A 27,033-nucleotide genomic window follows, 5' to 3' on the forward strand; every position below is an offset into this window, starting at 1 on the left:
ATATCCCCTGGCACATTTTTAGTGTTGGGTCAGATGGTAATCTCTCTGTTCTCCAGGTAGCTTATGAAAATTGAAACTACGTACAGACTTGCATTATAAATTCTTAAAACACTAAACAATTATTACCCTCACCTTGTCTATTCTTCCTGACCTGGCATTTTAAGAGATTCAGCATGTACTAACAATTAAAAGAAGCAAACAAACTTAAGCTAAATAGCATTTGGCAAGATTCCCAGGCCAGTCTTGAAGGTATTAAGGGATTTAAAATCATAGAAGCATACAAATTTTCAAGCATTTATCAAAACAAAAACTCAGCTCCTAACTTCTGGGCCAGGTTTATCTTTAAATTTACCAGACTCCCAATATATTATGATTCTTCCTAGCTGATGATGTTCAGTATAATAGCAGTTTTATATAAGGCAAGGTCTTTTTCAGTTCCTTAGCTTTTTCTGGGATACATATGTGCAGGTCACTACAAAATACCATGTCCTATTTATTTCTATGGAAATTGTAACAGATACAAAGAGCACAGTAACACTACTTGATAGAGCAAATTTTCAGCTATAAAACGCTCTTTTTCAACATGATCACTGCCATTAGCCATTTCACCAGTTATGAACAAGAGGAAAAATCTACACTAGCAGAAGAAACCCAGTGTTTCATAGCCTCTATGACAGCATTGTTGATAGGAAAATGTTGCCTATGCAATCCATCTGTCATTGACCCAAACAGATGAAAGTCAGAAGGTGCTGAATCCAGACTATGTGGTGGGTGTGGTAGGACAGTCCAAGCAAGGCTGGCAAATGTGCTCCATGGTTTTCAAACTTGTATGATGCCTGATGTTAATGTGTTTCCGGAGAAAGAATGTCTTCTTCTGTAGCCTGACTCTGGAAGTTCAAGCCTTCAGTTTAGTCAGCATCAGAATGAAGTGGTCAGAGTTCATGGTTTGTCTGGGTTCCAGGAAATGCACGAGGATGACCCCTTTGCTATCCCAAAAGAGAGTGCAAATCACTTTATCAGCTGAAGGCTGCATCTTGGACTTTTTCTTTGATGGGGAATTCACATCACCATTCCATGGACTGCCATTTTGACTCCACCTCATAGTGGCGACACCACGTTATCACTGATAATCATGCAGTGTAGGAAATTGTCACCTTCAGCTTCACATTGGTTCAGCAGGTCCTAACAAGTTTGCATATAAGTCTGTTGCAGTCTGAACATTTGTGGGACCCATCTCAAGCTTTGTGATGTTGCTACCTCTGTTCCCAACATACTGAAGCTGATCTTCAGCTCTGTACACAGTTCCCTGATTGTAATCCTCTGATTCTCATAAATGAGTTAATCAAAATGCTCTTCATTTCATGATGTGACAGCTGTGCATGGCCATCCAGAACATGGCTCATCTTTCATGTTGATGTCACCAATGCTAAAATGCACTATTCATTGCCTCACTGTACTCGCATTCACTGTTTGGTCTCCATAAATGTTCAGCAAGTGTCAATGAATGCCAATGGATGCCATTTTTTCCTTTTGTAGGAAATCAGTTCCACACCTTTGCTTCATCCACACTTCCATGTCAGACACCACAGCAACAAAATGTAAGGGAATATTGGTGGGAAGGTTCCATCTCTACTGCCATACCACCAACAGCCACCTCTGACATCATGGGCCAACATAATGAGATAGGAGGTATTGCTTTCAGAACAGCCCTTGTATAAGAGAAGTTTGCTGCTTTCTGGTGTCCATATAAGAGTATCCAATCAAATAGCAATACAGTTAAGAGCTAATGTCTCCTGACTGGAGTTTGATTTTGAGAAGGTTCATCTACTTTACTGACTTTTTCCCATTTCTCTCAATTCCATTTATACACCTGCCCCACACTTGTATTTTTTGTGTTTTTGTGTAGGTGACAAGCATGCTTCTCATCCTTTGTGAGAATGGATATGTTCTCCAGGTTCCTGCCCCTCTCCCTGAGAAACAGGAAACAGCATCCACCTACCATATCAAAAACCTGCCAACACAGTACTTTCATTTTTATAGCATTAAATCCCGAATCAAGGTAAAGAAGTCTCCTTTGGAAAAATCCCATATTTATGTTCGGAAGACAAAGCTTCCTCCTGGAGTTTCTACTCTCTGTATGTCTCTAAGAAAAGACTGAATGTATTGTGTGCTGAGTTTTTTTTTGCAGTTTTGTTTGTTTTAGTCAAAAGAGGACAATATAAATATAAATTTATACACATGTATAAGACATAGTAAGTCTTAGGAAAATAGAAAATGTTGTCATCTCATTCCTCTGGGAGAATAGATCAATAATTAATAAGTTGCAACAAGAATGTTTTAGGAAAGATGCAACAGTTAGGAAGGTGAAACACCGAAATAGTTTACGTAGACCATGCAATCACCATAGTAGGAGATCTATAAAGTGTAGATCGGAGAACGTCGACACATAATACATTAGTTTCAGCTTACACTGCTCTGGGACAAAAGAACAATCTTTTGAGACCCTTTCTAGGCATTTCTTTGTGACTTTCTATCAAATATTTTCTTAGGAAAAGCCTGTTCTAGACAATTTTTTGGCCATTTGTTTTTGCTGAAGGTGGCTTAAATGGAAAGATTTTATGTGTCCTTCCTTTAGTTTTAAGAAGTCAAGTCCATTACAGTTTCTCTCTTTTACTGTATGTACATCAGTGACATCTTAGAACCTGAACTTCAACTTAGAATCTGACTAGAATCAGCTTTCCAGGCACTTTTTTCCTTTTCCCAGGAAGATTTGTGCATAAGAAGTATACTAACAGTGGTTAATATTGGAAATAATCTCTTTGAGGAAATGATGAAGTCTGCTTCTTATGCAGAATGGCTTCTGTTTCCAAGGACCTGATTTAAACACTGTGGAGGGGGGAAATGGGCACTTCCCATGAGGTTTGGTTGATTAGTTGAAGGAAAAGATATTTCTCTCTCTGTGTATGTAATGCCAGAACCACCTTGAATTTTCTTTATGAGACTACTTCAGCCAGTAATTCATGAATTGCGTTGGTTTCACGTCTCTGTGTTTCACTGCTTGTTGTAACAGCTGGAAGAGGAGATTGCACTGAGGGAGAGAAAAAAGCAAGAGAAGGAAAAAGCAAAACTCGAACGGATAAGGCAGCTACAGGAGATGGGAAAGGAGGTGGAAGAAGAAGAACCTGAAGAAGAAGAGCCATTGCCGTCAATCTACATACCAGAGGAGCCCAGTCCCATTCTCTGTGGGTTTTATTCAGCACCTGGGAAATTTTGGCTTTCCTTGGTAAATCCTTTTTTCTTTTTCTTTTTCTTTTTTTTTTTTTTATAAGTTGCTTGGATTGCAAGATATGGCAACATTCCACTCTCATCTGATTGTCTTCAGAAATTCATTATTTGAAACCTGCAGTCTCTGGAATACAGAATTCCCATCACAGTTGATGGTTTCAATTATCTTTTTGAAGTAAACCAGTAGTGTTAGTCCAATTCAGAAATTTTTCAGTTAGCGTTGTCCATGACATCTGAACAGACAAAAAGACTAACCTGCTCCATTTCTAGTAGGAAGTAGAATTTTAACATATTGATTCTACTGGCTGGATTGTAATGCCAATCATATTTATAGATTTTCTGTGTGAGTATCTAGGTTCTCTAGATGTGTTTTTTAAGCTATCCTTAGGACAGAAAAATATTATACAGAAAATTGCATCCAGCTGTTTCAGTGTTCTTTTGTTACCATTTCTTTATGTTTTTTCAATTCAGGGTGGATATGACTCAGGTTTCCTTTATCACTGTGCATTCTCCTCAAATGAGCACCAAGAAGACCCTGAAAATAGGCAAGATGAACCTTTTGAAGTGATTCCTATTGAGGACACTGATGACAACCCCATCCACCAGATCTCCTTCTGGTAAAACAGTTTAGTGTAGAAGATAACTTTGTTATTAAGCTTGATGAAACTGAACTTGAAAAGGAGGAGAGTACACCTCTTGGTCCCTTTTAAACTGTGGGTCAATTCAAGTGTACAGGAACTCTTCCTAGTTCTTCTAGTGCCAGTTTTCACTTAATGCTTACTGGAAAACCATTAGAAGCCTCTGCAACCCTTCTAGTTGGATTGTAGATCACCATTGGTTCTTTTCACTGGTTAGCAGTGAAAGGACACAGTTAGCTCTCAAGGAGAATATTGAGGGATCAGTCCATCTCCTTTGTCCAACAAATGTAGACTTCTCAGGATATTCTGTGAATAGTACGAATGAAAAGGGTGAGCTGTTTTCAGAATCCCAGTGTCAGGGTTCCCTGTAAGGCTAAATATGATCTACATCTTAGGAGGCAGGTTTAGTTCAGACTTCAATCCACAGCTGTCTGCATTCTACTCGGCGGCCATCTGCACTAGATGGAGATTGGGAAGGAAAACTGATTCTCTGACTCTGCACTAGCTATTTGCTACGTTGCCCAATTTAGGGCTGAGACTAGTTCTGTGATACCCAGCAGATGCTAGAACATTACTAGAAGCTGACTTGTAAAAAAGTATGTAGCAATACCACACATACTTTAAATTGTTCAAATACCTTGCTGCCTGCTTATGAACTTGGGAAGGGTCTGTTTATTCAGCTACATTATCTGTTCTTTAGAAGTACTGTGCTTACTTGTTGCAAGTTACATTGTATTATTGTTTCTGGTTTCTTATTTGACAGTACCAGCAGACTACTGATGTTCTGTGGGATGCAGAATGGTGCCCTACGTGTTTATCCTCTCCAAGATAAAGACCTCTCAGTGAACACCCTGAAGGCATACTGGTCGTTCAGTGTACATGACAATGATTATGGCCAGATCCGGGGGATCTGCTGTAGTTATGATGATAGGTTTCTGATTACCTGTGGAGGAGATGGGAACATTTTTACCTTCAACATCTTGTCTCCAGAGGATGTTCATGAAGAGTTAAAAGCCCAAATCCCTCCTCCTAGGGTAAGTCACTAAATGAAAATCCCCCAAACTCTCATTTATTGTATGGATTGTTGCATCTCTGGTTCCAGAACAATTTTGATTACATGCCCTGCTAACTTATTTCAGTGAATTAGGCCTATGAAGCTACTGCAAATGGCTATAATCCAGTTCAATAATTTGGCATCATAGATCTTTCATAGCAAAAGCTAAGATTTCCCAAACAATTTAGAAGAAGAGTTCTTGCAAAGCCTTTCCTAGTAAAAAGGCAATATGACTGCATTGCTCCTTCTCAATCTTTCATGTTTTCCTCCCAGTACACATAGTGTGTACTGACTTGAAGATGTAATCACAGACATATCTAGCATGATAAAAAACCACAAGGATATGACATACTTAATGTCTCTCTTGGATTTTATTCCAGTAGAGTATGATTCTGCTTTGTATGGGGATTCCAAAATTAGTACTGGAAAATTCCAATTGTATAATTTCTCTATGCCTTCGGTGCCACTAATATACAATAATACAAGATGGGAGATGACACTGGAACTTGATAACAAGTATTCTACTGATAATATGCAAAAAGAGAGACATATCAGCAACCACACATTTTAAAAATTTCTTGAATGCTTGAACGAAACAAAACTAACTTGAAAGAAGCAATTAAAACTTTGGAGTAAGGAAGTGCTATCATATGCAATTAATTTTGTAATGATTATGCATTCAGTATACCTAAAAATATAAGTATCAACATAAATCAAGTTTTAAAATATTTTTAATATTAGTCAGTAACTACTTTTTGAAAGATTTTTAGCAAGGAGACAGAGAGGAAATTGGGCTTTTAGTTATTTGGGTTATATTGTTCATGCTAGGGGAAATTCTTGACCTGTATTAGAAGAATATTTAGCACTGAAAATAGACTAAAAATTATTTTCTTAAACAAAGCAAATGATTGTAACCTGTGGTATCAGAGCCTTATTAGCCCCCATTTTACAAGTAGTAATTAATATGCAATTATATTGCATATATATAGTTTTAGCATTCCAAATATATGAATAGCTCCATATAAAGATCTTTATGGTTAATTGCTATTGTGCAGGCTGGCAGTGTTGCTTAATGACCATCCTAATAGGGAAGTTTATCTTCGTTAAGTATCTATTCGAGTTTTAAATCATGTGGAAGATTTTTTAAATTCCATCATAATTAAACTTAATGAGATTCCTAGAGAATCAAATATAAGTCCTCTGAAACTAATCAAGTTAAATTACAGATCAATTTAGTACCACTGTATTCACTATGATAGGCCATGATTTCCTAAGGAAATGCAGCTTGTATGACTGCAGTGTCCATCCATCAATCCTAGCAGCTAACAACTGGGAACCCATTGCACAATCAGCAGAAGCAAACCAGATGAATTGCACTTTAACTTGGAATTAGCCTGGGATAGGATGTGTCTTGTCAGCCTGGCAGTTAGTGGGGACAGGAGAATTATATGTAATTGCGGGGCCTGTGCAGTGAAGAACCAAAAGTTATGGGACAGTGAATCCAGGACAAGCAGTGATGTAGGGGTTAATGTTGATGGGAAGAACATAGGACTTCTGTCCCAAAGAACTCAGCTTCATTTGTTCTTTTACATGTAAACTAACTTAAAATTATTTCTTGTTCTTGAAATGATACAACCTTTTACCTAAGACTAGTATAGCAGCATTGATCATGAGGTCTTCTTTTGATTTTGTGAGAAAAATGGGAATTCTATCTTAATCTTTGCAAAAGCTTTATCGTCTGTTAAAACTATTATTGTTTGTTAAAAGGTGAGACATTTGTATTTCAGATGGGACTACTGAAGGAGAAGGCTGCTGAAGACATTGAGGATCCCAGTGCTTGCAAGTAAGAGATGCTTAAATAATGTTGGAAGAGATTTCCAAGCATTAGCAGCTCTTCTGTCAGACTATATTTCTCTTTTTCACTGTGAAGAGAAGGGAGGAGTTGATCACTCTCAGTTTGGGTCATTTCCTCATTACACACAAATTTTTTTCAGGCTTGCCTCCATTTCTTCTACTTTTCTGTGGAAATAATTCAAATTTATCACTCTGAGACTTCTGTAACTTCAGATAACACAGGGTCAAAGCCAAAGCGCTAAGATGTTAAAACAATGTGAGAATACAGTAAGTTGGCTTCTTTCTAAGTTACCTTCAGAGGCGTTGAGTCCCCTTGAAGTTTAAGGCTGTCAAGGAAATCTAAAAGGTTACATAAATTGTAATCTTTCCTCTATTCATTATGATAATACCATTTCCTTCTTGCATTTTCAGCATTGAGGAAGTCAAGCAGAAAAAGGAGTATGAACGGATCATGAAAGAAGCTGAAGACAAGAAAAGCAAGAAAAGAGAGGAGTTAATAGCACTAAGACAGGAGTTTCTTTTTCTGCTTCAAAAGAATCAGGAGTTACCAAAGCACATGCAACTACAAAGAGAGGTTTGTTTGCTTTTCATAAGTCATCTGCTATTAGGGAAACTCTCTAAAATGTTGATGCCTAATATGTTGGGGTCAAAGATGTCCAGGGCTATGGGCTAGTATACTCAATTACATAATTTGCCGGGACTCACGACTGATGATTTGTGCCATTTAAGAAGTGTGTGTGGGGAAAAAAATGTGGCTTTCTGTGGAGATCTGAATAGCTCTTGAAATAAAGGATTGTGTTAATGTTCATGAAACTCTTGACATTGGGGCAAAAATATTTGTTAGCAAAACCCAACTGTCAGGATAATGTGATGCTGGCTTTTCTGTGTTTCTACAGCAGTATGAGGTGGACCGTAGGGTCTTTGAGGAGCTGAATAGGCAGACTGCACAAAGAATCCAATTAGTGGAAAAGGAACTAGCTTGGGAGCATGAGAAACACTTGATTGGACTGCAGAAATTACAGAATTGGTAAGTACTGCTTTTTTCTACCTCTCCTGTTGTCCTTGCCATGGGGCTTACTTTTGCACAAAGTAGAATTTGGGTGTTGTTTTTTTTTTTCCTTACGGAGTAAAAATTTTTTTCTTCTATTAATGATTCAGTCCTTATTTGACTTGAAAAATACACAAGAGTATACACTGATATTTGGATGTGCTTCCTTCTTTTGAATCCCTGATCAAAATTCAGATATGCAAATCGAGGAAGTGTCTTAATTCCAATTTATCTCTATATCAAGAAAAACAGTCTTTTTTGGGGAGAGGCAATAAGTGTGCTTGGGATTTTGCCAGTAAGGTGAGTAAGAATCCGGAACTCTTATTGGAACTATGAAGAGCAACCTATGAAATTAACCCGTTTTTGAGGTACGCTGCATGTCTGTCAGTGTCACTGCTACAAAAATGTTCTCTATACACCTTAAAGTTATAACATGAGCTTCCTCAAGAACACAACTTTAAGTGCAAGATTCATTTTTGGTCTATCTTCCTATAGCAAAAAATGAATTCATAACAATAAATCCACAATAGAAATAATACACAGTGACAAAGATACCTTAGTCACACTTAGTGTATGACTGCATAAGAGGCGAATGAATATATATTTATTTTTAACCACCCTTTAATGAAAGATGACAGGTACTCTCATGAAGAACCTGTTTTTTTCTTGGTTTTGATCTTGGGAACAGTGTTAATGTATTTATTCTTGAGCATCTCTATTCCTAGATTGGATAAAAGTCAATAGATGATGTCATATGTCATCATGCTGTTACTTAGTGACTATATTGATGTGTATTTATATGTAATGATTGTATATGTACTAAGTAAATTGCATTGCTCAGGTCCTTTTCGTGAAGGAAAAATGGTAGGTTGCACCTACTGGCATCAGACAATTTTGTCTACTTTGACTTTTTAGGTTTCGAGACTCACTGGAATTTGATACTGTCGTTGTTCGTGCTATTCAAAGCAATCATCAGATTTCCACCTATAGACTTGTAGCAGTCTCTGAGGAGTACTACCAAGATAAAGAACGTCCATCTTGGAGGAAGACAGTACTTAAACGGGCATGGAAAAAAGAGGAAAAAAAGGAGACCATCAGAGATAGAAAGTGTAAGCATAGGGCTAATTATGACCTTTTGCAGATTAACCGTAGTAAGTTTTTGCCTTTCTGTTCATTTTCCTGAGTCCAGGCTAAAGAAATGATAATTTCTCTAGGTACAGATAAAGAAATATAACTGCAGTGTGGTTTTTAGTACCTACATACATACAGTGCTTTCTACATTTAAGTCAAGGTCAGCAATCAGTTATCAACCCAGTGGGAAGAACTTGACTAAGAGTCATCTCAGAGAGCTTGAATGTGTTCAGAACATCCGCTGCAGTGGAACTATCTTGATCAACACCAGCTTAACAGGAGCATTCCCAGGAGATTCCTGATAGTTTAGATTATACTGTGTTGCACGATATTTACATCTTCACGAGATTATTTTTTGTTTCAAAAGCTGTAATTGTCAAGGGGGAAGCTGATCAACTGATGTCAAAGGTCCAAAAGCCAACAACACGTTTTATAGAAATGAAACGTGAGCAAATCAGAAGAATTGTTGAGAAATCTGACAAGGAGAAAGCTAAGATAATGAAGAGGAAGGAAGAGTGGGAAAAACTGTGAGTCTTTAATTGGACTCTGAGTCCTTTTAGTTCTGCATCTTGTCAGGTGTTCTTTGTTTAGCTGTCATACAGCACTATCATATCTCTGCCCAGTTTCCTATGTTCCTGATGGATGTGATTAAAATATATGAGCCTTTTTATACCTCAGAGTGTCAAGAGACAATTAAAACCTTTCAGTTATTTTCCATGGTTCTTCTAAAACATTAAAAAAAATGAGTCCAGCTAGGTAAATGCATCTTCAGATAGGGCTTAAAAGGTCTAAATCAATCATGATCTGGTGAAATGTGAACCATTCATTAGTCAGCCTCCTCAGTTAACCCTTCTCTCACTGTATATACCACACGCTGCAACAGCTGTGGGTTAAATTAGTTGCACTTCAAGACTGCTAGCAGAAAATGGAACCAGTGTAAAGTCTAAAACCAGAGCAAAAGCTTTTAAGGTTACTGAAGATTTGATAACATAGGATCAGACATTTTGTGCTGCACACTGACAGACTTTAAGATAGAAAACATACAGATGTACAAAACAGGGCCATTTTGTACCTTCTGTCTTGAAGTTCAGCTTTGCTTTGTACCTACCAGATACGAAAGCAAGCCTGGTGATGACTATGAGGATCCCAGAGATGTTCAGGCCATCAAAGAAGCACAGGAAAATATGGGGTGTTACAAGCTGAAAACTGCCAGGGATTACAGAGTGCCTGAGGACAAGTGTATGAACACTGAAAAGAGGACGATGCAGCTTGCATCCCTGGAAGTGCTGGTATGTGAACTGTTTCACAAATGTGGGTATTTTTCTCTTTTCACAGGAGGGAGGATAGTTTAGTAGTCACTGAATCAATCCAGGATAACGCTCAGCTTCTTTTAAGCAAAGAAGTTAGCCTTTCAGCTATTTCAGAAGGAACATGTATTCTTTAATTCTTAAAGTCTCACTATCTAGCGACCGATATGCTTTCCTTACAGCATGAACTAAATAATCCCTATCATGAAATGTTTTTACAAAACAGGGATGTGAGCAGGAGCAGGTCTTTTTAGCATAATGTCTTCATGTTGCACTTGAACAATAAATCACTGCTTCTAAATAAGAACTAAGTATTGGAATCTTCCTAGGAAATGGTGTTTTGGAGCCACCTTCCTGTATCAGAATTCCTACAGCTAATTAATGTCTTTTCACCACAAAGGCCCAGTACCTCAGATGTTTACAGTATCATTATTACTTTTCTTGTGACTTCTACTGTCCCCTTCTACTCACAAGAACTGTTTTACGTTGTACTGTGGTGACAATGTTACTGGATATCATAGAATCATAGAATGGCCTAGGTTGAAAAGGAACACAATGATCATCTAATTTCAACTCCCCTGCTGTGTGCAGGGTCTCCATCCATGAGACCAGGCTGCCCAGAGCCACATCCAGCCTGGCCTTGAATGCTTCTAGGGATGGGGGCATCCACGGCCTCCTTGGGCAACCTGTTCCAGTGTTTCAGCACCCTCTGAGTGAAAAACTTTCTCCTAATATTTAACCTAATCCTCCCCTGTCTTAGTTTTAAACCATTCCCCCTTGTCCTGTCAGTATACACCCATGTAATCAGCCGTACCCCCTCCTGTTTATACACTCACTTCAGTATTGGAAGGCCACAATGAGGTCTCCCTGGAGCCTTCTCTTCTCCAAGCTAAACAAGCCCAGCTCCTTCAACCTTTCCTGACAGGAGAGGTGCTCCAACCCTCTGATCATCTCAGTGGCTCTCCTCTGGACCTGTTCCAAGAGCTTCACATCTTTCTTGTGCTGGAGCCTCCAAGCCTGGATGCAGTACTCCAGGTGGGGCCTCACAAGAGCTGAGTAGAGGAGGAGAATCACCTCCTTCTCCCTGCTGGCCACCCCTTTCTTAATGCAGTGCAGACACAGTTGGCCTTATGGGCTGCAAGTGCACACTGCTGGCTCGTCCTGCTTCTTGTCTATGAGGACCCCCAAGTCCTTCTCTGCAGGACTGCTTTTAAGGAGATCTTCTCCCAGTCTGTATAAATATCTGGGATTTCACTGGCCCAAATGCAGCACCTTGCACTTGGCCTTAGGTTCTCATGGGCCCACTTCTCCAGCCTCTCCAGGACCCCCTGGATGGCTTCACTTCCCCCTGCTGTGTCAACTATACCCCTCAGCTTGGTGCCGTCTGTGAACTTGCAGAGGGTGCACTTGATGCCATCATCTATGTCACTGAGGAAGATGTTGAAGAGCACTGGTCCCAAGAGCGACCTCTGAGGGATAGTACTTGTGACTAGTCTCCTCCCAGACATGGAACCATTGATCACAACACTTTGTCTGCATCCAGCCAACCAATTCTTAATCCACCAAACAGTCCATCCTTCATATCCATCCCTCTCCAATTTAGAGAGAAGGATGTGGTGAGGGACCATGTCAAAGGCTTTGCAGAAGTCCAGAAAGATGACATCCGTTGCCCTTCCGCCATCCACCAAAGCCATCACTCCATCATAGAAGGCCACCAGATTGGTCAGGCAAGATCTGTTAGCAACCACATCAGCTATCTCTCTCAGAACTCTGGGATGGATATCATCTGGCTGCATCTGGACTTATATACATTCAGTTTCATGAGGAGGGCTTGGACTTGTTCGACTTTTACAGTGGGACGGAAATCCACTCCTCACACCCTCACCTGGAGGTTCAGGGTCCTGGCAGATATGGGAAACCTGACCACCAGTGAAGACTGAGGCAAAACACTCATTGAGTACTTCAGCTTTTTCTGTGACTGAGGAAGCCAGCTCTCCACTGCCTTTTATCAGAGGGAGAATACTCTCCTTGGCCTGCCTCCTCCTGCCTACGTACCTGTAGAACCCCTTGTTATTTTTCACATCCCTCGCCAAGTTCAGTTCTGTCTGTGCTTTGGCTTTCCTAATCCCATCTCCACACACACGGACAAAAGCCCTGTATTCCTCCCAGGCTACACAACCCTGTTTCCACTTCCTGTACATTTCTCTCTTTTCAATTAAGCTGCAGGTCCTAGCTCAGTTATAATCAATGGAAATCAAGATGTTACAATCACAATATAATCAAGAGAGTAAGGCAAAGTGGACAATGATAACAAAAGAGAATAAAATGGAAGGCTTACCCTTCGGCTGGGCTCACCACGAAACACCAATAGAGGCGATCTCCAGAAGAGATCCTTCCCCACTGGTAGCCAGCTCTTAAATAGGTCTAGGAGCAGCACAGCCTTCACCTGCCTTCACCTGCACTCCTCTGGCTGGCTCATAGCTCGCCTCAGGTGATCAATCAGAGGTTCAGGCCGTGACTCAGTAGTTCCCATACACTCGGGCATGCTGTTCACCTGCCTCTCCTGCTCAACTTCTGCTGGGGGATGGAGAGCTGTTGCATTCTCAGAACGGTGTCCATAAAGAGCTGACAGTTCTGTTCTGTACCCATGTCCTTAAGGACAGTTTCCCAAGGGGATCCCATCCAGTGATTCCTTGATTAGCCAGAAGTTTGCTATCCTGAAACTCAGGCCTGCATTCTTCAAGATCACAAAGTCTACGAGGCCATGGTCACCTGGCCAGGCTGCCTTCAATTTTCTTCCCTAATGCTTTTCCAATTCTCTCCTTTGTGCTTGTGAGCACCAGATCCAGTAGGGCTTCATTTCAGGTCGGTCCATCCAATACCTGGACTAGGAAGTTACCCTCAACAGATTCCAGGAATCTCCTGGATTGTCTGCCACCCTCCATGCTGCTATCCCAGCAGATATTCAGGTGGTTGAAATCCTCCATCAGGACAAGAGCCTGGGAGCACAACACTTCCTGCAGCTGAAGCAAGAAAGCCTCGTCAATAGATTCCCCTGACCAGGTGGCCTATAGCAGACCCCAACTACTAGATGCCCTTTACTGAACCGATCCTCAATTTTAACCTACAAGCTCTCAACCTGATTATGGCTGTTTCTCAGACACGGCTCTTTGCCATCTATACACTTCCTAACATAGAAGGCAACTTCCCCGCGCCTCCTATCCTGTCTCCCTTCTGAAAATCCTGTAGCTTTCAATCAGAGTATTCCAATTGTGGGATTCATCCCACTGTGTTTCCGTGATAGCCATTAGGTCATACTTTCTCAATTGCACCACGGTTTCTAGCTCCTCCTGTTTATTTCCCAGCTGTGTACATTGGTATAGAGGCACTTCAGTTTGGCTGTTGGCCTCGCTGAGTTCTCAGAGGAGCTTTCCCTAATACCTCCAGGACAAGTCTGGGTGGTTAACTCAGTAGGACCAGCCAATGCAAGTAAAAATGAATAGTCCTAGTTATAAATCTAAGGTTTATATAGATGAAGAATTCTAGTTACTTCAGATGATTGCTGTATAAGACTGTTGTTTATTATAAAGATTAGAGAAGTTTCTGCCATGTGTATTAATGTTAAATCTCATTCTATTATTATTTCATATGAAAAGAGAAAATCAGTGCAGTGTCTCTTTATCACAGTGGAGTCACAGAATGGTTAAAGTTGGAATGGAACACATTTCACCAGTTAAAGTTCCTTCCAACTTCAGAGGATGACCTCTGAAGGTCATCCAATCCAACCCACGTGCTCAAGCAGGGACACCCAGAACAGGCTGCCCACAATCATGTCGGAGTGGCTTTTGAAGATCTCCAAGGATGGGTGTCCACCATTTCTCCCAGTTTTATATTTTCAGCAAACTTGCTGAGGGAACACTGCCCAATCATCCAGATCACTGATGATGCTTAATGTAGTTATTATTACTGGATTCTGAATATAGAATTACTGAGGTACTGCCTGCAGGTGAAGCAGGACGCAAACAAACTGTAACCAGTTTTGCTGCACTTGGCTGTTTAATTCACAACTCTTACATGTAAGTGTCACTTCTCACATTAGTGCATCTTCATCTTGAGTTGGGGAAGATTATTCAGCTAATGGCAAAGTTTTTTGAATTGACTTTGGTAATCTGGATTACTGTAAACTCTGGATAGGATTTGTTTTGAATTCATACTGGCTTTTTATTAAATCCAGAAGCATATTGTCTTTAATTTTGCTACCTACTCTACTTTGAAAATTCAGAACTTCGCTACACCCACAACTGATCTACACAGTCTCTGACTGCTTTCTGAGCTACTTCAACATCTCATGTCAGAGAAATTCATGATCAAGTCATGGGAGACAGGGGAAGCCTTTTTTTGTGCTCCTTTGCCTTTTCTATGAAGAGTTAGAGAGATGGTTTTGAAGATTTTAAAACCAGAGATTTTTCAAAATGCTTTTTTAGAAACACTAATTTGTGGAGATGTTATGGAAAAGAAAGCTAGTATGGAAAGAGGGAAAGTCGTATGACAAGCCTCTTCCCTACTACTTGTGTTGGGGAAGACCGCGTGTCACTGGGGAAATCATACTAAAATTGTTTTTCCTTTGCAGATCTATAAGAAGAAGGTGAATATGAACAAACAGATTATGTCTCTGAGGGACTTTAAGGTTTCTATTATTGAAGAAATCAAGTGTTTATTGCAAGAATTGAAATCCGTGCAGGCAGCATTAGATTTATCAGAACGTCTCCCTCTTCCCCTGATTCCTCAGTTACACCCAGATGAAGTTCCAGAAAAAAGATTTGAGTATGACCATGACATCCTACTGAAATTCAAAGAGAAGCAGGCAGCCAAGGCAACGCTTCAAGAACAATTGGAAGAGTCTCCCTCATCTGGTGCATTTAGGAATAGTTTTAAATCTTCCCATAAGGAAACTGGCTCTCTACAACAGGCTGCAAGCTCACCCACGATGAAAAGATCGTCATCTGTGGTCACAGAGCAGCAAAAGATTTTTGTAATTGAGAAAGCAGAGCCAACAGAAATAGAACTGGAAATTTTAAAGAAGGAGAAGATAAAAAACCTATACTTGCAGAAGACCTTAATTAATAAGGTAGGAAATTTTTTTCTTTTTTCACTTTGAACATTCTCACTAAGAAATAAAACCCTTTCCTTCTTTTTTCAGAACTGCAGCTACGCTGTTTATCAGAACTTCTGGAAAATGCTACCTAGTGTAAATCAGTATAAACTTGTAGCAGCAACCTCTGTTATCACTTGAAAAACAGGTCTTAGTTCTGTGAAATTCTGAACTCAGTGGCCAGAAAAAAAAAAAAAAGAAAGAAAAAAAAAGTAAAATGTAAGAAATTACTTCAAAAGCGATGAATAGAAAAAGTGTAGCATCACTGCAACTTCATGGATTCATGAAGTTCTTAGCTGTTCAGAAATATGAGTAGCATTGACCCTCTGGTTTCAAAAATGGTTTTAAGCCTACAAGGGTCACAGAAAGCTTCCTTAAAGGGCACATCTATGTGCAGAAGGCATAGCATGATGAAGCTAACTTGATGGAGAGAAAGTTTCCCTAATGATACTTTCTGTAGCTTTATATGTTTAGCTCCAATCCTAACACCTTCCCTGTTGCTCATTTGCTTCTCTTATGCTCCAGATCAATGCAGTGGTAACCAACTTTGATGCTGAACTGCGCTTTCTGCGGCACAAGAAACTGCAGCTAGATGTGCAGATGAAACATGCTGACTTGAGATACATCACTTGGTTTGAAGAGCTGCTTATCCTGAAGAATGCTGAGAAAAATGAGAACATTCTCCAGGGGCATGTTAACACCCTCCAGAGTGAGCAGGAGGCCATGCAAGTATGTAGATTCTGTGTCTTTGCAATTAACAGTACTGATAATGAGTGGCCTAAGCCAAAAGGAAGATGTAAAATAAATGGGAACTTTTCTTTGCTTCCTTTTTGCACTGATCCAGCATCCAGTGCTAAATTCTGGAAAACAAGAAACTCAGTCATCAACCATGATGGTAGTTTCAGACTTTGAATGGTTAATCTTTTCACAGTCTTCATGATGTGGAATCAGTGACAAGTCATATTCATTAAGAAGGTTCTTCTAAGTTTTGATTGACTGGAGCATAGGTTCCAAGAGTGATAGTCAAGTGTAGCATCTCCAGGTCTTCACTGATATGTTCTATCTACATTAAAGTTAAAAGTTTGTGCCTTTTGACTAAAGAGGGTTTTTTTGTTGTTTAGTCAAAACTGAACAGCTGCCTTGCACAGATGGAGGATAAAAAGTCTGAGATTGTAAAACTTCAGGAATGTGAGAAAGCTGTGAATGCCAGCTTCCAGGCATCCCTTGGAGAAAACAATGAATTTGCCCACTTTCTGACCAAGGTTCTGAGGAGAAAATTCAGCTCCATGAGAAAAAAAGTAGAAACAGGTTAGAGATAACTGTTCTTGTCTTTTGGATTGTTCACACATACTTACATGTAGTAAAATAAATGTGCCTCAGTCTCTCTGGAGCCCTGGGTGCACGCAATGCTAAACACAGTTCAAAACACCATATAGATTAGACCTACCCAAGTTCTGCTTTTCTGTACCAATCCATATTCTGTGAGCCATCCTGAAATATGACAATGGTAATTTAGTCTCTAACATGATCACATTTGGTCTGATCACAGCTCCTAGAATGTACTTGCTATAAGTCAATATGTCAATACTGAGGATTGGTAATTAGTATGAAGAAGAGGCAAAGCTTTAAATAGCTACTTCCTATGCTGAACCAATTGGAGCTAAGGAAAAATGATTAATCTGCCACATTCATGACATTCTTCTTTAATCTGGCTATTGATTAATGAGAGATCATAGACCTAATCTGCAATAATCTATTAGTCACACAACTAAACAAATTATGAAAGGATTTAATTTATCTCAGGTTTTAATCTGTAAAGGCCTAAGCAGTCTAACTGAGCTAGAATGCCTTGGCTTTTGCTTTCACCTGAGACATGGCTACCAAAAAGCACAGACAACAGTCATGTTTTTGTGACAGTTTCGTGCTTCTGTGTATTTTGCTTGGTTGTTTAATCTCTATAGTGTCTCACAATGATAAACCTACAAGGTTTTTTTTTTTTAAAATTCCAAATACTTAATACACATACAGAGAGGAAAAATCATAGAACAAAGTCCCCAAAATATGCCTACATTAGTGCATTTGGCACTACAAGGTGAGGCACTACAGGGTGCTCTCTCTCCCACACTTTTTTATTTCTGTGAAATTATCAAATCAGTGCCATAGGGGAAAGGTGCCTGAATCTGTATTGCTGAGTGATCCTGTGTGGGTTACTGGGGATGTGTTCACTAGCACATTCACATAATGCACAGCTAGTGGATTTGTGGGCTGTCCTACAAGTCTGCCATACTGTCATTTTCTTCCAGATGAAAAAGATGAGAGTGAAGACGAGAGTGATGAAGAGTCCAGCCTGGAGAGTGATGAAGAGGATTCTGGATCTGAAGATGAAATCTTTGACATCTCTGTTTGCCCAGAGAGTAGCTAAGCCATCATTTCCTTGGGTTGACTACTTGATCAGCTTTAGAGCAGTGCTGTGCTTTTAAAAAGGAATTTTTTCATTATTCTCTTCACATCGATGCCAAAAAGGGCCAGAATGTGTGCACTCCTGGCTGCACCATTTCTCCCCAGTAAATCTCAGAGAAGATAAGGAAAATGTTGATGGTATAGGGTACCATAATTAAAAAGTTTGGAAAAATAAATCTTAGCTAAGTGCTAAGAATTAATTATTTTGTGTAAAGAACCATTTGCCATTTCACAGCTGTTTTCTGGGGAGAAGAGGCTCCTCGTAGGAGTAGAGTTGGAATGAGGCTGTCGTTGCTCTCTAGAAACCTTCTGCCAAGCATAGCTGGATCCTTGTTTAGGGAAGTTATGTGGGGACCCTGCAGCAGCGTTGAATTAAGCTCTTTGTTACCACCTTGTGGATTTATGCAGGAATTGCCTGCTGCTGGGCTTCTCTCTATTTGAAAAAGTAATGGCATTACTTTGCAAAATTCTCTTGACTCATTCATTCATACAGCAAAGGAATCTCTTTTTTAAGATATTTGAGTGACATATTAGTGAGCACTTAACAACACTGCTTTATTTTCAGTTCAAATTTAACCAGCAAGTTACCGGATTTTTTTTTTTAATAGAATTTTTATTAACCCCTTGCCCATCTCTTTTCAATGCATTATTGGAAGTACAGCATTTTTACATTTCATTGAAAAAATCCAAATTACTCATTTAATGGGGGAATGACACGTTGCATTAGCATCTTCATATTTGTGTCTTTAAGTGTAATTCTTAGCCTTTATTGGACTTTCTTAATAGGAACTGATGAGTGTTTTGTGCTGACAATGCTGAATTGATTGGCATGACAGATACCACTGCACCAGCCAGAACTTTGCAGGTCCTATGAACCACAGCTTTCTTTACAAGTAGAACTAGATCCACACAAGAAGATCACCACAGAAAGTCCATCATTTATAGTTAAAGATGCTATGGATAAATATCTACATGTTCACATAACTAAAGATTGTATTCTAACATGTTAATTACTGGGACTAACTGTGTTACAAAAGCTAACTTTTGCCTTAATGCTGGCTTTGATGTGTTAAGTTTTACTTCTGGAAACAAAATGTCTTGACTGAATATAAAGAAAAAAGATCCAGCCAAGACATTGGCTCCTTCACAGAGGAATTTGATCTACAGGGCTTTTGTTTGAGAAAGCCCTAAGGAACCAAGGGCATTATAGAGAATGCTGGGAAACCTGCACCATCAGGGAAGCTACTAAATCAAGCTTGAGTTGTAGAGTTACAAGAAAACTAAGCTATCTTCTGATCCTTTCCTTCTCAGACTGTGATAAGGCACTCTTCCAAAACACCATCCAGCTCCGGGAAAAGTGGTTAGACATTAAGGAAGCTTTAATAAGGGAGAAGAAAGTTGCTGCTAAACTCAGAAAGGAATATGATGTCTTAGTCAAAAAGGTATTGTAGTGTTTTGTTCTCAGCAAGCATCAGCTGGCTCCAGTACAAAGAAAATGTGCTATTGATTTTGGCTAAGGCATAAAAACACAGTCTGCACCTTATAAGAGGCCTCTGTTTGGGGAGATATCTCCATGCTAGCACACAGGCAGGAGGCAGCTCACTATGGGTCGCCTGTCCTCCTGAAGAAGGCAAATCAAGTTGCTCTGACCTTGGCTGCTAGGAGACCTAAGTTTTAGATTCCTCACCTAACAGAAGCCAGACTCTGTGATTCAGGTGGCACACCTGGTGTAGCCTGGCCCCCCCTGTGTACAAGTGATGGGGATGGAGAATATAAAGGGTCATCCTAACTCAAATGCTTGCTAGAATACATGCATAAAAATGCTCCATTTCTATCTGTTTCTTTTGCTTTTGGTTATTTTCTTCTGCTCTTTGTCATAGTAATTATTGAATAAACTCACTTGGTGTGAGTTTTCCTTTCAGCTTTTACGAGGTCCTGCATTCGTCAAGACATTTGATTTATATTAAATCAAAAATATCTTAATTTAAAGGGCTTTCTGGGATAGAGAAAGAGTTCTGCCAAAATGCCATTATGCAAGGCTTGCTTTTATTGTGTCTCAAAAATGTCCCATCAAATAAGCTTAACTTACAACGCTTTTTTGTTTTGCTTTTAAAGGCTTTCCTACGTGCCAGCTGCCACATATTCACCCTGGGGTCTGACATTTGATTCTGAATTGTTTCTCATGCAGAATCACATTTCCAGGCATGAAACAATAAAAAATATCTTGCAGACACTGTTGATCTAGAAGCTTTTTGTATGCACATTAAACAAAGCAGCTGTCTCTTAATACATAAGAAGTAGCTTCACAAGTAAGAAGATATTTATGAATGTACCTGTGTAAAGTATTCATCATAGAATTCTGTTTGAATACATAGATGAGCCTCATGTTAACCTATGAAACTCATCTATCGTAATCTGTACCAAAAAAGAGAACATTTTTTTCCATGTTTCTTTTCCTTCAGGTCAAGGACTCTAACATAGAACCCTGTTGTCTGCATATTTGAATAATATAGGATTTTTGTCTGTCCACGATTTATCTTTCTGCAGGCAAAATCAATAGAATCCAGTCTGAAAACAGCAGAGAAGGAACTTGACATCTTTCAGTGGGAAAAGCAGCAGAAGCTGAATGACTTATATGTAGTTGTGCCTTTGAAACTCCATCAGGTAATTCACGATTTTGTGTGTTTATCAGTTTTACCTTTGGCAGGTGCAAATGGCCTATGTATATCTGTCTAAACAGTGGTGTCACTGGCTTTTGAGGCCTTTGATTTCCTGATCCACCATTGTCTCCTTGGAATGACAATGCCATTAATTGAACTTCATGTTTCCTCTGGGTTTGTTTTTGCTCAAGTAAGGACAGGTAGAGTCAGTACACTGATGAAATGTGTGTTGCCTTCAAGTGCTTTACAGGTTTGGAATGGAATATTCCTTCAGGTCTATGCCTACTAATAATCTCTTGAGAAAAACAAAAACAACAACAAAAATAACAACCAACACAATAGAAACAAGCAAACAAAGAAACAGCTATTGAAAGTAATGGGAGTTTTGCCCAATTCAAAAATGCTGGATTGCATACGATGCATTCATCTATGCAGCTGTTATCCCAGGGATGATAAACAGAAAATGAAGGGGAAAACTCCAGACAATGCTGTAATTTCCTCTGGGTTGAATCTTGTCCTCAGAGAGATAGGCCTCTGCCTGTAGTGGCTTGTGCGCTTCTGAGGCAAGCTCAGCATCTCTGTCTCTGTTTTATCTACCTCATTAAAATGTTCCTAAGAAAGACAGAAGAGTCTCAACAGGAGTCCCCCACTCCATTTTTGTTCTCAATGTTACAGAAGAGTAATCAGCTTCATACATAGGGATCCCTCATAGCTCTAATCTTTGAGCTCTGCTGTGTGGCAGTGATTTCCTGGCCCCAAACATGAGAGTTGTGCCCATGCTATTTCCTCATTCATTAGTTTACAAACTCTCACACATTTTTTATCCAGAACTGTCAACAGCACCCTAAACAAGTCAAGTCAGCCTTGCTTGTGGCTGTTTCTGGCAGGTGGAGTACTTCTTTAATGGGGAGATACCCAGGGACTTCTCCCAGGCTCTGGTATTTACCAACCAGTCCCTAGAGTGTCTGCAGAAGAGAATTGCGGACTTACATCACGAAAAGATAATGCAGAGAAAGATCTATAAGAAGGCCCAGAAGCAACATAAGCAGCTTCTCCGGGACAAAAAGGAGATGGAGATAACTATTCAACGTGAGTAACAGACTTCATACTGCACAGGTTTCTTGTTTCTCACTGGCTGTGACTAAGTCAGCAGATCTGTCTTTATGCTCACCCAAATGTCACAACTGGTTACCGCAGAAAAAGTGTATCAAGTGGACTGTTTGGGTGAAGTACTGGTAGTTCTCCAGCACTGTAGAATCACTAGGCTGTGATATGTCAGTTTTAAAAGCATTTTCTTCCCCGTGTACCATAAGAGGAATTAAAAAACCTCTCTATTAAAACATTTACATTCCCAAGAACCAGACGCAGATATGTCGAGGTGTCGGCAACATCTGAACCTCCTCTGCCAGCCCGCTGAGGCTTTGGTGTGGGGATGGTCGCTGGGATTGGCTGAATGTGGCTTAGTGATAGCTGAGGTGTGGTCACAGGCAAGAACAAATGGCGGTATTTGGTTGTGAGCTCTATTGAATTCATGTGAATTGTTTATTATGGATCGTATATGACAAAGCTCAGGCAAAAAGTTGGGGGTACGGAACAAATTCTTATTAACCCATGAAAAGCAGTTCTGCCACTTGTGCCTTGCCTCTCCCTTTAGATCTGGAAGAGAAATGCAGTCAGCTGATGATGCTGAAGTTTGGCCGTGTGGTTGATTTTGAAGCAGTTCAAGCACGCTCTGTTAACATACGCCTGGAAGAGCTGAAATTGCACATAATAGAGAAAGAATATGAGCACTCCCAGGAAATTAACGAGTGTACGGTAAGGTGCAAGAATGGGAGGAGGGTGTATGTGTGTTCTGTTAAGTCTTCTTTTGCCTGAGGCTGAATAGTTACACTAAAGTTTTGTCAACATATTCATTTTTGTTTGATTTTTTTTTCACGTGTCACCAACAGGTGTCACCAAAATGTCTGACTTCATGACTTCCCATCATGACTCCTACCTTTGCACTGCTGCTGCTTCACATCCTATTTTCTTATGCAGGCAGTTGATGGTGTCTTTATTTTTAAACTGGCCTCCAGTGCATTTTTCTGTTTCAGTCCTTATGAGAGGTTCTCCCAGAGTGCCATCCTGCAGGTTTCAGCTGGCAGTCAGTATCTTCTGCCTGCTTCCATCATATTTGTTGATGAATTATTTGAGTACAGTGCACTCCTGACTGATGCCTGGGACACTAGACTGTGCAGCATGAAAAGTGTGTGTCTTCCTGGGATACCTAAGGCTCAGCTGCTGTAGTGCAGCCAGGCAACAGTCCCAAGCTGTCCTTACAGAATGCTGTTCTTTTCCGATGCTTTAAAAATATGTAGACGAAAAAAATTGGAATGCAAGATTATCCCAGAAGAGCCAGAAAATATCTCTGAGTGAGTATCATGCCTAATTTGAATTTGTTTGACTAATATTTCACCCCTACCCCTCCTAATAGGTTTTGTGATTTCTACTTCTTCCTGTTAATGTCAGTTGTCAACATGTTTTGGGCTTACTTTTTGTTGTGGGAAATGCTCTACTCCTTAGAAAAGTTAGTCTGGTATCCTTCAACACAGCATACATCTGGATGTGTTGCAAGGTTTGCATAATGGACTCCAGAAAGCAGGCTTGTTTTGTAAAGAACTGTGCTGCCCACTCCTATGCATGTTTGCACAGCATGATACCTAATGAAAGGAGAATGTTCAGATCTGCAGTTCTTTGCTCTCCTGATTGTCTTGTGTTGGTAGCTATGCAAAGAACCCCTGTCTTCCTCCTCAATTTGGGTGTGAGAGCTGCATTTCAAATTGGAAACTCATAGCCTTAGCCTCCTCTGTTTGTCACCTGTGCGGGCTTGTGGCAGGGGTAGGTGCCAGTTTGATACCTTACACACGAATGGATTACTATGTGCCTAACAGTCTTCCCTTTCCCATACTTTTGCCTACCTGCTTTGCCAAAATGCTGTCATTTTCAATACTAAGAAAACAACAAAAAGAAAAAAGAGATAAAAAAAGCCACCAACAACAAAACAGCTTGCATGAAAGGCATCACAGGATCACTTGTATGCAGGATCAGTTTGTTGTTTCCGTCCCTTCTGTGATGCGTATTCAGCCTAGCCCTCGGCCCCCATTTCATCCTTCTTATCCTCACTCCTCCTAGTTGAACTTTTTATTTCTTTCTAGAAAAGAATCTCAGACTTGGAACAGAAGCTAATGATGCTGACAAAAGAAAACACCATAAAGGTGAGGCAGCTGAACCAGTTCTGCCTTGAAAAGCAGCAACTTGAAACTAAGCTGGATTCACTGAAGGATGATCTGGTAAATTTCTAAGCTACTGTACTATATGCAGGTTTGGGACTGTTTGCAAGCTGAAAGCAGTTCATCCAGCCCTCACCATCTCCCTGGTCAAAAATCCTGCTGTGCAGTCAGCCATTCAGGCTGATGTTGCCTAGTGGCAAAGGCAGAATGGCTGCTCCAAGTCTTCTCCAGAGAGGAAAATGGATGAACTGATCCTGAAGTAGGCCACGCTGTAACTTCTCTGTTAATTTCTTAGCTGCTTTCTAATACTGAAGTAAAGTCATCTTATTTCTAATTAGAAAATGTTTTGCAGAAAGTCAAAATTATTCCTTTGGTACATGGAAACAGACAAATGAGTTGTTTTCTTTCTCTTTATTAGGGAATAAGGCAGCCATTGGTAACAGACTGTGCCAAAGATAAAGGCCTATTACTCTGTCTTCCAAGTAGTTCTGACTGAGGAATGGAGCAGTCACTGTCCCACTTCTTGGAATGCTTCACTTTGCCAGATGAAAAAAAATCCACTGTTAATTCTTGCATTTTTTTATAGGTGCAATTTTTCTCTCTCCTTACAGGGAGTAGAATTTCAGGGCCCCCGAACTGCTGATATTAAAGAGAAGGCCAGGATGGAGTCACAGCTGAAATGTTTGGCTCATGACGAAGCCATCCTAAGAGAAGAAATCAATCTTCTAAGCAGAAAAGATGGGCATTTAATTGAAGAACTCAGTCTCTTAACCAGGAACGATCAGTTTCTACAACCTTCATCACCACAGGACTTGGAGGCACCAGATGAAATATTCCCTCTTCTTAAACCATGAGAGCTAACTAGCAGTTCAAGTGACCCTTAAAAGCAGGCACTGAACTATGGCAGTAGTAATACTTGCAAGTGTGAAATTTATAGTTTTGGTTATACAGGGATTTCACTGTAAAGGATTAAATTTGTTTCCTTTATCCAAAAATGGCTGTAATGGTGGGTAGAGAATTAAAAGTGCAATTGCAACCAGTAAATGATGTTGTTGTCAGTCCATTGCAGAGCTTTGCACCAAAGAGACGCTCTGTGTGCACACGCCTGTTATCAGCTCTCAGTACAGAATGGCTTTTGAAGGCTGGAAATGAGAATGTTTCACATGGCCAACTGTATCTATAGCATCTGGGTTCTCAGAAGCTGGTACAGGAGGTCTGTCTTAAGAGTGCATCTTGTTACCTGTTGAGCATTCCCACTGCAATGGCAGTTGTCTCCCAACTGAGTTAGGAATATTGTAAAAAGAGATGGGAAGCACTATGCTTGGGAAAGCAAGGGGACCTTTTTCCTCAGGGCCTACAATGCTAGAAAGGTATGGCACCAGTGAGAGCCTTGACCCTGCTCTGTGGCGGTGGGAAGCTGCACTCCAGTGCAGGATGCCCCATTTATTTGGAACAAGAAAACTATAGCAAATGTGAAGTCAGCCTGTAATTTCACTGACTTGCATGCGTTATAGAGTAGAGCTAGTCTTTGTTTTCTGGTTCTAACTTTTCTTGCATTTGAGATGTTGACAGTGAGTGATCACAGACAGTGCTTACTTTGTCTTACTGTGAAGTTTCTTTAACCTCCAAGTGGAGGGGTTGTGATGCAGTGTTCTTCCACTGCAAAGTTTCCGACAGCACACAAACCTTTGGGGTCGGTTGCTCTTTTTTAATTAAAAAGCTCAAACAACCTGCAGCTGCTCTTGCTTCTTCTGCCCTCTCCGTCCCTGCTCATTGCTTCTGTCTGGTGCACCTTCAGCCAGGATCCAGTTGTGTCCCAGCCAGGCACAAAAACTGCTGCTGTTGGCCCAAGTACAAGCAAACGAATGATATTTGTGCTGCCTGTCTTCAGCGAGTCACTGTGAAGGTGCAGACTGGGGCCAGATATTTGGGTGTCCTTCCCAAATCTCATGTAGCTATCCTTAGATGTAAATGAAAATTTTCCCTGGCTCTGCTCCCCGTGAGAGGTTTTATATCACTTAGTTGGCACAGATAGCAGCCAGCCCTTTTCTCCTAAGCTCAGCACTGAAAAGTTTCACATAGATTAGAGGAAAACTATAACTGCAAGAAAGTGTCACCTTCCCTCAGGAGTCCTTTTTGCCATGGAAAAAGAACGTAGATCCATTCTGTGGAAGGTTTTAGCATACAACCAGCCACAGAAAATACGTAAGCCTTTATTTTAGTTGTTAAAGCACGGGTTTGTCTTTACAGATATGCAGCTGCAGATGGCGTCTATGTGAAAGTTTGTTTAGGTTGATCAGGCAGAGTGCACAACTCCAGTCCACTCACAGGAGTGCATTCCTGGGACATGCCTTCCTGTGGGCAAGGAGAAGCCCTCGCCGCAGGAGGCTGATTGATCTTGGTGGCAGCAGCTTCGTTTGGACCCATGTCTTGCAGTATCCCTTGTGCTGCTGTTTTCTGTCTTGTGCTCTGATGAACAGCCACAGGTAGCTGCTGCTTTGTTTCTCGGGCACTCCTGTTGCCTTGCTGAAGATGCCTTCTGTCTCCATAGCATTATAAAAGGCACATATACATCTATATACAAGTGCATAAATATATAAATAGAGGTGTTATACAAAAATAAATACCCATTCTTTTTTTCTCTTTAGAATAAGTCTTTTGCAAAAGGCAGCTTAGTCCCTAACTGATAGGAGAGTGAGTCTCTAAGGGCCTCAGCGATAGTGAGCTGCTGTTCAGATGTCCTGGTAGGTCCTGACTCAAAGATGTGAGCACTGGAGCCTGGGGATGGAGGTCTCCTCTGGACTGGCAGCAGTCTAGTCTTTCTACCTCTTCCACTGGCACTAGGCCTAGGCAGAACGGGCTTCCTGAAAGGCAGAGGAGAGAGAATTAAAATGTGTACAGAAATGAAAGATACTATGATAGCTTTCTAGTCAACAGTCCACTTTATGAGGATAGATAGTCTGATCAAAGACCAAGAACTGCATTCTAAAAGTCCTGGCTATAGGGGAGTTTTCTCCTATGCTCGTATGCAATGTGTTTGATCCACGCTGCAGGAGGGATGGATCAACAGATCAGATCCTAGCAGGACAGATTCACAGAATTTTTCAGGGACCTTGCCGTTAGACCAGCCTGGAAGATGTAAGGTGAAGGACTAAGTGATTAATCTCTGCAACTG

At 40.4% G+C, this 27,033-nt stretch overlaps 2 protein-coding genes across 9 annotated transcripts in view; one reads left to right on the forward strand and one right to left on the reverse strand.

The window, feature by feature from the left end:
• CFAP44 (cilia and flagella associated protein 44) overlaps positions 1-24,892 on the forward strand; it is a 43,563-nt gene extending 18,671 nt beyond the window's left edge. The window contains exons 16-35 of one of the 3 annotated variants that reach the window (XM_052704973.1): positions 1,907-2,059; positions 3,071-3,283; positions 3,757-3,902; positions 4,687-4,957; positions 6,765-6,820; positions 7,243-7,405; positions 7,728-7,858; positions 8,795-8,988; positions 9,378-9,537; positions 10,122-10,299; positions 14,948-15,445; positions 15,995-16,198; positions 16,591-16,777; positions 17,773-17,883; positions 19,241-19,371; positions 20,477-20,593; positions 21,477-21,678; positions 22,244-22,404; positions 23,784-23,918; positions 24,470-24,892. In XM_052704973.1, coding sequence (XP_052560933.1) covers positions 1,907-2,059; positions 3,071-3,283; positions 3,757-3,902; positions 4,687-4,957; positions 6,765-6,820; positions 7,243-7,405; positions 7,728-7,858; positions 8,795-8,988; positions 9,378-9,537; positions 10,122-10,299; positions 14,948-15,445; positions 15,995-16,198; positions 16,591-16,777; positions 17,773-17,883; positions 19,241-19,371; positions 20,477-20,593; positions 21,477-21,678; positions 22,244-22,404; positions 23,784-23,918; positions 24,470-24,712 — 3,654 coding nt within the window. In that variant the 3' untranslated portion in view covers positions 24,713-24,892. Of the gene's footprint in view, positions 1-1,906; positions 2,060-3,070; positions 3,284-3,756; positions 3,903-4,686; positions 4,958-6,764; positions 6,821-7,242; positions 7,406-7,727; positions 7,859-8,794; positions 8,989-9,377; positions 9,538-10,121; positions 10,300-14,947; positions 15,446-15,994; positions 16,199-16,590; positions 16,778-17,772; positions 19,372-20,476; positions 20,594-21,476; positions 21,679-22,243; positions 22,405-23,783; positions 23,919-24,469 lie in introns of those variants that run through there. The other 2 variants (XR_008211495.1, XM_052704972.1) reach the window with 2 other exon arrangements.
• A 1,163-nt stretch (positions 24,893-26,055) lies between these two features.
• BOC (BOC cell adhesion associated, oncogene regulated) overlaps positions 26,056-27,033 on the reverse strand; it is a 44,406-nt gene continuing 43,428 nt past the window's right edge. For all 6 annotated transcript variants that reach the window (XM_052704983.1, XM_052704974.1, XM_052704975.1 and 3 more), the window contains exon 19: positions 26,056-26,722. In XM_052704983.1, the coding sequence (XP_052560943.1) occupies positions 26,538-26,722 (185 nt within the window). In that variant the 3' untranslated portion in view covers positions 26,056-26,537. The remainder of the gene's footprint in view (positions 26,723-27,033) is intronic.

This window comes from Tympanuchus pallidicinctus, unplaced genomic scaffold, assembly GCF_026119805.1.
Source record: "Tympanuchus pallidicinctus isolate F22 unplaced genomic scaffold, pur_lepc_1.0 scaffold10, whole genome shotgun sequence".
In the NCBI taxonomy this organism is placed as follows: Eukaryota; Metazoa; Chordata; class Aves; order Galliformes; family Phasianidae; genus Tympanuchus; species Tympanuchus pallidicinctus.